General features: G+C 38.8%; 1 protein-coding gene across 1 annotated transcript; it reads left to right on the top strand.

Annotated features, from left to right (window-relative positions):
• The first annotated feature begins 4,764 nt into the window (after positions 1-4,764).
• LOC118498473 (nuclear RNA export factor 2-like) lies at positions 4,765-9,656 on the top strand. The gene is made up of 3 exons (XM_036016600.1): positions 4,765-5,074; positions 9,408-9,468; positions 9,602-9,656. The coding sequence occupies exons 1-3, from the start codon at positions 4,911-4,913 to the stop codon at positions 9,644-9,646; spliced, it is 270 nt and encodes an 89-aa protein (XP_035872493.1). The 5' UTR covers positions 4,765-4,910; the 3' UTR covers positions 9,647-9,656.
• The last annotated feature ends 608 nt before the right edge of the window (positions 9,657-10,264 follow it).

Raw genomic sequence — 10,264 nt, forward strand, 5'->3', positions numbered from 1 at the left:
ACCATACAATCTCACATTGAAGTGGATCCTAATCAACAAAAACACAAGCAAGCAAAATATAACCAGAGGCATTGCTATTAATAACAATCTTACAGTATCCAGTGGGGAGATGGGAGGGAATAGTGGGGGGAAAGGGTGAAGGGCTTTCAGGAACAGCTATAAAGGACATGTGGAGAAAACCAAAGGGTGGGAATCATGGGAGGTAGGTGTGGATGGCTGGGCTGGGGGGCTGAAGTAGTGGAAAAATGCAGACAACTGTACTTGACCAACAATAAAATAAATTGAAAAGAAAGAAGAAAAGAATACATGACCCATATATATGCTGTCTATAAAATACTAACTTCAAAAAAATATACACACACTTAAAGTGAAGTCATGCAAAAAATATTCCATGCAATTGTAAATGGAAAAAAATGGGATAACAATACTTATATCAGACAAAATAGACTTCAACAAAGGCTATATAGCAAGAGACAAAGCAGAACACTACATAATGATACAGGAAGTGATCCAACAAGAGGATATAATCCCTGCAAACAATTTGCCCCCAACATTGGGGCACCTAAATATGTAAAGCAAATACTGATGGACATAAAGTCATGAAAGTCAAGGACCTACATCCAAGATTGCTGTATCCAGCAAAGCTTTCATTTAGAATGGGAGGACAGATAGAGTGCTTCCCATATAAGGTCAAGTTAAAGGAGTTCATCATCACCAAACCCTTATTTTATAAAATGTTAAAGGGACTTATCTAAGGAAAAGGAGATAAAATGACAGAAAGTAAAAGAAAGTAAAATGACAGCAAACTCACAATTATTAACAACCACACCTAAAACAAGAACAAAAATAAACTAAGCAAACAACTAGAACAGGAACAGAACCACAGAAATGGAGATCACATGGAGGGTTAGCAACAGGGGAGTGGGAGGAGGAGAGAGGGGGAAAAGATGGTAGCATAGATGGTAGGTAGAAAATAGACAGGGGGAGGGCAAGAATAGTATGCGAAATGTAGAAGCTAAAGAACTCATGACACATGGACATGAACTAAAGAGGGGGTGTGAGTGGGAGAGGGTGTGCAGGGTGGAGGGAAATGAAGGGGGGTTAATGGGACAACTGTAATAGCATAATCAATAAAATATATTTTAAAAAAGACGTGACCCGGACTTCTGGCAAGATGGAGGAATAGGTGGACGCACTGTATCTCCTCGCACAACCAAGATTAGAACAACAATAATTTACAGACAGAATAACACTCAGAACTGACAGAGGATTTATCTGAATGGAAGTCGGCCAGCCAAGAAGTTGAAGTAGACCCGTACATCCAGACTGGTAGGAGAGGACGAGCCAGGCGGGCCCGGGGCTGCTGCGGGTCGGCGCACAGAGGTCGGAGAAAATTTGGCACGAAATCGGCGTGACAGCCATCCTGGGTGCAAGAACACAGCGGTGATCCCTGAGTACGCAAGCTGGGGCTGGCAGACCCAGTGAGGCGGCGATTGTGGACCAGGGCAGAGCTCGCAGCCCAGGATCCCAGAGAAGGGTCTGAGCCCAGGAGAACGGAACTACTGCCATTGTTCCCTCCTGTCCCCGCTCCTGCCCCCGCCCCCACATATAACGTCACAATCTAGCAACTGGGGTGCCCAGCCCCGGTGAACACCTAAGGCTCCGCCCCCCACTGTAACAAGAGTGACCAGACTGAAAAAAAAAAAAAAAAGGAGTGACCAGGAAAGACAGAAGATATGTTTCCAACAGAACAGATCAGTCCCCCAGGACTCATCCTTTTGAGCGACCAAGAAATAGCCAATCTATCAGAGGCACAGGTCAAAACATTGGTGATCAGAAAGCTCACGGAATTGGTTGATTTTGGGTGCAAATGAGATGAAAGGATGCAGGTTACCATAAAAGAGATGCAGGAAGATATACGGAGGAGAGCCAATAGTGAAAGGAAGGAATCTGAGTCTCAAAACAATACAGTGGACCAGAAGGAAGATAGAATCAACCAAGTAGAAAAGCATGATGAAATAAGAATTCAAAAAAACGAGGAAAACCTTAAGAGCATCCAGGACACCTTTAAACGTCCCAACATCCGAATTATAGGGGTACCAGAATGGGAAGGGGGAAAGCAACAACTTGAGCACGTATTTGAACAAATAATAAAGGAGAACTTCCCCAATCTGGCAACGGGAACAGTCTTCCAAGAAATCCAAGAAGCTCAGAGAGCCCCAAAGAAGTTGGACCCAAGAAGAAACACACCAAGGCACATCGTAATTACATTAGCCAAGGTAAAAACGAAGGAGAGAATCCTAGAAGCAGCAAGAGATAAGGGGACAGTAACCTACAAAGGAGTTCCCATCAGACTGTCAGCTGATTTCTCCAAAGAGACCTTACAGGCAAGAAGGGGCTGGAAAGAAATATTCCAAGTCATGAAAGACAAGGACCTACACCCCAGATTGCTCTATCCAGCAAAGCTCTCATTTAGAATAGAAGGGAAGATAAAGTGCTTTTCAGATAAGGTCAAGTTAAAGGAGTTCATCATCACCGAGCCCTTATTTTATGAAATGCTAAAGGGACTTATCTAAGAAGAGAAGATAAAGAAAAGACATGTAGAGTAAAAGGACAGCAAACTCACAATTATTAACAACCACACCTAAAGCAAAACCAAAAGAAACTAAGTAAACAACTAGAACAGGAACAGAACCACAGAAATGGAGGGCACATGGAGGGCTAGCAATAGGGGAGTGGGAGGAGGAGAGAGGGGGAAAAGGTATAAAGAATAAGTAGCATAGAATGTAGGTAGAAAATATTCAGGGGGAGGGCAAGAATAGTACGGGAAATGTAGAAGCTAAAGAACTCATAAGTATGACACATGGACATGAACTAAAGGGGGGGGAACATGGGTGGGAGAGGGGGTACAGGGTGGAGGGGAGAGAAGGGGGGAAATGGGACAACTGTAATAGCATAATCAATAAAATATATTTTAAAAAAAGACGTAAAGGAAGATATCAACAGTAAGGCAGTCATAGTAGGGTCATACTGCTTTGACAAAATCAAAGAAGATCTTAGCAAATAAGATCCTGTAATACATTAAAAAGATAATACACCATTGTCAGGTGGGATTTATTATGGGGATTCAAGTTTGGCACAACATTTACAAATCAAGAAGTGTGATACATTAAGTGAAAAAAAATTAAGAAAAAAATTCATAATTATATCAATAGATTAAAAAATGTATTTGATAAAATTACGTACCTATTTACAATAAAAACTCTCAGCAAATTGGGAATAGAAGGAACATACCTCAAAATAATAAAGGCCATATATGACAAGCCTACAGCTATATCATACTCGATGGGCAAAAACTAAATTGTTTCCCCTAAGACAGGAACAAGACAGGGATGTCTGCTTTCACCGGTGTTATTCAACATAGTACTGGAAATCCTAGCCATAGCAATCAGACAAGAAAAAGAAGTAAAAGGTATCTAAATTGGAAAGAAAGAAGTAAAACTGTCATTGTTTACAGATGACATGACTGTGTACATAGAAAACCCTATAGACTCCACCAAAAATTACTTGACTTAAGTGAATTTGGCAAAGCACCAGGATACAAATTAGATATTCAGAAATCAAAGGTATTTTTGTACACCAACAATGAAATATCAGAAACAAAAACTAGGGAAATAAATCCCCTTTACCACAGGAACAAGAAAAATAAAGTACTTAAGAATAAACTATTCAGAGAAATGTGTACAGCCCCCTCTCCAGATGCCCCACTTGTCCCTCCTGCAGGTTGGGATCTTTCTCAGAACTTTACCAACTTCCCTGATCCCTCCTTTTTTTTCTATTTCCTCTCTGTTCTCCTGGCTCCACTCTGCCCCCAACCCATCTTGGTATGACCTGCATCCATGCCTGTCAGCACCACACAGCTGGGCTGTTAAGGACATAGAGGTGGGGTTTGGTGGCTGTCATCCAAGATCCTTACTTTGAGAACTTGGACCAGTTATGTATAACTCTCATTTTCCTCTTTTGAAAACAGGGGCTAATAATGGCCCCCTATTGGATAGCTACAGAAAATGAATCAAATGAACTTGTGAAGTGGTTGTCCCAGGGCATAATAGGGTCCAATCTTCTCCCACAATGGGAGAAGATTGCTCCTATTGTTGTTCTCTTCATTCCAGCACACTCCCTCCCAGTGAACCACTGTCCCCTTGGGCATGTATGGAGTCTGACTCTGACTGAGGAATGCAGTGGGAGCCTGGGAAGCATTGCATCTCTAAGGAGTAATCGCTGTTGTTGTTGAAGTGGAAGACGGTTTCAGGGTTGTGTGCATGCCTTCACCTGGACCTTCATCGCTACCCCTGCCAGCAGTTCCAGGTGAGTGCTATGCTCTGGGTAAGAACAGGCAGCCCAGTCTTGGATCAGGGGTGTCGGAATGTAGCAGTGCAGGTTTTGGATTATTTTTTAAAGCATTGTGGGGAGCCAACAGTTATATCCAAGGACCAGTCCAGCATTGGGGTTAAGAATGTGGGCTCTGGAGTAGAACACTGGGTTCTCTTTGTGATCCCAACACTAAGTAGATGTATTCCTTAGTTAAATCATATGACCTCTCTGTGACACTATGTGTTCCTCTGAAAATGGGCTTAGACTGTCCTCTCCCTTGGTCTGTTTTTCAGAGTAAATTCAATGGGGTTAAACATACAAATCTAGTGAAGCTAGTAGACCTTCTCTCCAAAGGTGAGCTCAGTGGGAGCAGCATAGTTACCACACAAGGAATCTGGCAGGTAGGTTTAGCCAGGCTTTGGAGGATCTGGTTGCTGAGTGGTGATGGAAGGAGGGTCATTGTTGAGGATCTGGATTTGCCCATCTATCAGTTGTCTGAGGACACATTTTCCCTTCCAGTATGTTTATCATGACTGATGTTTGTGAGGGATGATGCTACCACCAGGGAAACTCAGAGAGCTTTCTCTATCCCACTACCCACATCCTCCTGCAATTCTGAGCCCAGCCTCTCCCAAGGGCAACAAGATATGGTGCTGTTTTTCTCCATCCAGTCTGGCATGAAACCACAGTGGTTTCAGAAGTGAGTATTGGCTTTGCTTGAGAGTAGCAGGTAGCTCAGGGATTGTTTGGCCAAATAATGGGAACACATAGGCAATTTGGAGAAATAAGCATTTAGATATTTTTGCTTCCAAAAATAGTAGGTCCATGAAAAAGGCATCCTAATTTTATGGATATATATATATATATATATATATATATATATATATGGAGAGAGAGAGAGATATCCATATCCTAAGGAATATCCTTAGGAAAATCCTAAGGAATCCATTTAGAAAATATTAGGAAAGATAAACAACTTTAGCACAGTTTCAGGATACAAAAGTTATATCTAAAAATCACTTGCATTTTTACATGCCAATAACAAACTAACAGAAAGAGAAATTAAGTACACAATTCCATTCACAATTGTATCAAAAAATACCTAGGAGTAAACCTCAACAAGGATGTAAGGATCAGTACTTGGAAAATTATAAGACACTGAAGAACAAAATTGAAGAAGATAAACATAAGTGGAAGAACCTACCATTTTCATGGATAGGAAAAATTAACATCATTAAAATCTCCATGCTACACAAAGCAACCTAGAGATTCCATGCAATTCCTATCAAGATTTTAATGACATATTTCACAGAACTAGAACAAATATTTCAAAAATTTATATGAAACCACAAAAGATCCCACATGGTAACATTGGTCCTGAGAAAAAAGAAAAAAGTTGGAGGAATCACTCTACTTATTATCAAAGTGTATGATGTGTCCATGGTAATCAAAAAAGCCTGGTTCTGGCATAACAACAGACACATCAATCAATGTAACAGAATCAAGAGCCCAGAGGTAAACCCACACCTTTATAGTCAATTGATATTTGACAAAGGAAGCAAGCACATACAATGGGCTAAAGATAGCTTATTCAATACATGGTATTGGGAAAATTGGACAGATATGCACAGAAAAATGAAACTAGAACACCTTTTTACACCACACACAAGAATAAATTCAAAATGGTGGAAAGATTTATATGTTAGACCCCAAACCATAAATATCCTAGAAGAAGACATAGGCAACAAAATCTTGGACATTGTTTATAGCATTTTTTTTTATATATTCCCAGGCAAGGAAAACAAAAGAAAAAATAAAGTAAGGAGACTACATCAAATTAAAAACTCTTTGCACAGCAAAATAAATAATCAATAATATAGAAAGACAAGCCACAGAATGGGAGAACATATCCACAGATACATCTGGTAAGGGATTAATATCCTAAATTTATAAAGTACTTACAAAACTCAATATGAAAACAAACAACCCAATTAAAAAATGGGAAAAGGACCTGGAGAGACACTTCTCCAAGGAGGACATACAGATTGCCAATAGACCTATGAAAAGATGCTCAATGTCACTAATCATGAGAAATGCAAATTAAAACCCTGATAAGATACTAGGTCACACTGGTCAGAATGGCTATCATCAATAAATCAACAAAAAACAAGTGCTAGCAAGGATGTGGGGAAAGGGGAACTTTTGCATTGTTAGTGGGAATGCAGGCTGGTGGAAAGCAGTCTGTGGAAGGCAGTATGGAGACACCTCAAAAAAATTAAAAGTGAACCTGCCTTTTGATCTAGCTATGTCACTTCTAAGAATATATCTGACAAAACCCAAAATGCTAATTCAAAAGAATGTAAGCACCCCTATGTTCTTTGCAGCATCATTTACAATCATCAAGATATAGAAGTATCCCAAGTATCCACCAGCAGATGAGTGGATAAAACAACTATGGGACATTTGTGTAATGAAATACTACTCAGCCATAAAAAACGAAGAAAAGTTTACCATTTGCAATGGTATGGATGGACATGGAGAACATTACACTATGTGAAATAAGTCAGTGAGAGAAAGACAGATACCATATGATTTCACTCATATGTAGAATCTAATGAATAAACTGAACTAACAAGGAAAATGATGACAGACTCATAGATGGAGAGCAGGATGGCAGTTAGTAGGGGGGGAGGAGATTAGGTGATGGAGGGATTGATCAAAAAGGATAAAGGACTTGTGGACATGGACAACAATGTGGTGCTCCTGGTGCAGGGGTCATGGGGGACTAATTGCTAATGGAACAAATACCATAAAGATAATAAAAGATCAATATACAAAAACCATTTGTATTTCTTTCCACTACAATGAACAATTCTAAAATGAAATTAAGGAAATGGTTTCATTTATAATAGAATAAAAAATAAAAAATATTTAGGAAGACTACTGTAGTGAAACACTTATACTTTAGAGTCTTCAAAATATTTTTGCAATGAATTAAACAAGACTTAAAAATGGAAGGACATGCTGTGTTTATGATTTTCCAGACTTAATGTTGTTAAGGTAGTTATACTTTTCAAATGGGTCCACAGATTCAACACCATTCCAGTCAAAATCCTAGCTGGCTAATTTCAAGATATTGTTAAGGTGATCCATTCACATGGAAATGCAGTAGACTTAGAATACAGAAAACAATATCAAACAGGAAGAATAGGTTTGAAGGGTTCATAATTCTCAATCCTAAGAATTTCAAAGCTTACTGCAAAGTTATTGTAATCGAGACTGCAGAATGAAACTTATAAAATTTTATTAACCAATGTCATCCAATAAATTCAGTAAAAAAGAAAAAAAAAAGATTGTATGGTACTAACATTTGAGTAGACATATAGGTCAATGCAATAGAATTGAGAGTCCAGAAATAAACCATGACATTTATAGTTAATTGATTTTCAAGTAGGTGCCAAAATGTTTTTAATTTAGAAAAAAGTCTTTTCAACAAATTGTTCTGGGGCACTTGTATATCTACAAGCAAAAAAAAAAAATGAATTTTCACTCTTACCAAGCACCATATACAAATATTACTTAAAATGGATCAAAGACTTAAATGTAAGATCTACTGCTGTAAAAACTGTTAGGAGAAAACATAGGTGTACATCTTCATGACCTTGAATTAGGCAAGTTTCTTGTATATGACCCATAAAGTGAAAACAACTAAAGGAACAAACAACTTTCACTTCATCAAAATGAAAATATTTTGTGTGTTCAAAGACCCTATCAAGAAAGTGAAAATATGATCACAGAATGGGAGAAAGTATTTGCAAATCTCATATCTGATAAAGTATACTTTCCAGAATATCTGAAGGACACTTACAACTCAACAACAAAGACAAACAATGCAATTTGAAAATGAGGAAATGATTTGAATAGACATTTCTCTGAAGATGATATGCAGAAGACCAACAAGCACATGAAAATATACTCAATATCATCAGTCATTAGGGGAATGCAAATCAAAACAATGAGATACCATATCATACACAGTAAGAAGTTTTTTGAATGAAATAGAAGGTAAGTGTAGATGAGGATGTGGGGATATTAGAACTTTCATACATTTCTGGTACAAATGCAAAATGGAGCATTCACCATGGAAAACTTTTGGGAGGTTTCTCAAAATGTTAAACATGGAGTTACCATATGACTCAGTAATCCCACTCCTAAGTATATAAGAAGAGATATTAAAAAATACATTCAAGCAAAATCTTGTACAGGAAGGTTCATAGCAGTATTATTCCACTTGGAAACAACCCAAATGTCTTTTAGCTGATGAATGGATAAAAAATATGGTACATTCATATAGCAGAATATTATAAATTCATAAATAGAACACAGTTCTTACATACATCATGACATAGATGAACCTTGAAAACATTACACTAAGTGAAAGAAGCCAGTCACAGAAGTTCACATATTGTATGATTTAATTTACATGAAATGCCAGTATAGGCAAATCCATAAGTGCTGAAAACAAATTTGTAATTGCCAGCGTCTAGGGAAAGGGAAGGAACAGGGAATGATCTCTTGCACTTAACAAATTTCTTTTTGAGGTGATGAAAATATTTTGGAATTAAATATTTTCAATGGTTACACATTCTTGTAATATACTGAAAATCACTGAATTGTACACTTTGGAATGGTGAGTGCTATGGTAGGTGCACTGTAGTTCAATAAAGTATAACTCAAAACTTGCATTTTTAGGTTTCCATTTGTTATCTTCTTGAATATCTTTCTTTATCAACATTAGGCTCCTGCATTCTTTGAACAGCTCTATTTTTCTGTTGTGAATTCTAGTGGGCATGGATGCTAGTGGAAGATGTTTTGGTTTTCACCAGGCCTTTGTTCTTTATTACACATAGTGCTCTTTCAGGCACATCTGTTCCAGCATAGATTTAGTGACATAGACTTACTTGTGGCATTGCATGGCCAGCATGTCTGCACTGTGGTACTAAGGGATATAACTTGTTCTTCTCCCACCCCAGGTGCCTTCAGGACAACAAGTGGAAATACACCAGAGCTGCTCAGGTCTTCACTATGCTCAAGGTGAGGTCTGGGTATCAAGTAGGTTAGGATGGATGTTTCTGGGCCTTTGGGAAGGCCAAGAAAGTAGAACCTGATGCTATGGAATGAAACTCAGGGAACTGGCTCTTCTGATATCCCCACTCCTCCCTTGCTGATGAAGGGCATGATCTCAGAGGAGGCCTTCAAACAAATCTCTTAAAAAGAGCCCTGAACAACAATAAAATATCTTTTAAAGAGCCATTGGATGTCACTAAAAAGAACCCTCAAATGTCATCTTTGTCTTCATCCCCATCATTTTGTTTTCACTTTTCTCCAGCCTAAGGCCATACACATGACTGGGGCTGGAGGCCTGGCTGATCAAGAAGCTGAAGTTACTTTATAGGTCAGGTAACATAACCACCTGAAGGGTCATTTGTTCAGTTTATTTTCCCCATTCATGATTGCTGTTGTTTTTTTCATAATAAAGAGTGATGTTACATATAGTATGTTGTGTGCCTTGGATTGCTCTTCCCCTGTCCTACCATGAGCCAGTGGGTGTAGGACTGAAAGGTCCTTCCTTCCTCATCCCCAATTCTGCCATTTACCTTGGAATTCCCTAGCAGTTACATCAGGCTTGACTCCATAGGTAGTTTGTCAATAAATTCTGATAAGAAGGGACACATGCTGCTTCCACGGTTGGCCTTTGGAGACAGTGTCACTCAGTCAGATGCTCTACATAGAGGACTACACAAGCTGCATGGGTCTTGGCACACAGAGCCTTGTAGGGGATACCTAATACAACATGTATGAACCTTAAAGCATTATGCTAAGTGAAGGA

Source organism: Phyllostomus discolor, chromosome X (assembly GCF_004126475.2).
Source record: "Phyllostomus discolor isolate MPI-MPIP mPhyDis1 chromosome X, mPhyDis1.pri.v3, whole genome shotgun sequence".
NCBI lineage: Eukaryota > Metazoa > Chordata > Mammalia > Chiroptera > Phyllostomidae > Phyllostomus > Phyllostomus discolor.

Coding starts and splice junctions, on each gene's coding strand:
- LOC118498473 (XM_036016600.1), top strand. CDS start 4,911: ATGTTTGTGAGGGATGATGCTACCACCAGGGAAACTCAGAGAGCTTTC. Junction 5,075..9,407: donor AAACCACAGTGGTTTCAGAA/GTGAGTATTGGC, acceptor CTCCCACCCCAG/GTGCCTTCAGGACAACAAGT. Junction 9,469..9,601: donor AGGTCTTCACTATGCTCAAG/GTGAGGTCTGGG, acceptor CCTCCCTTGCTG/ATGAAGGGCATGATCTCAGA.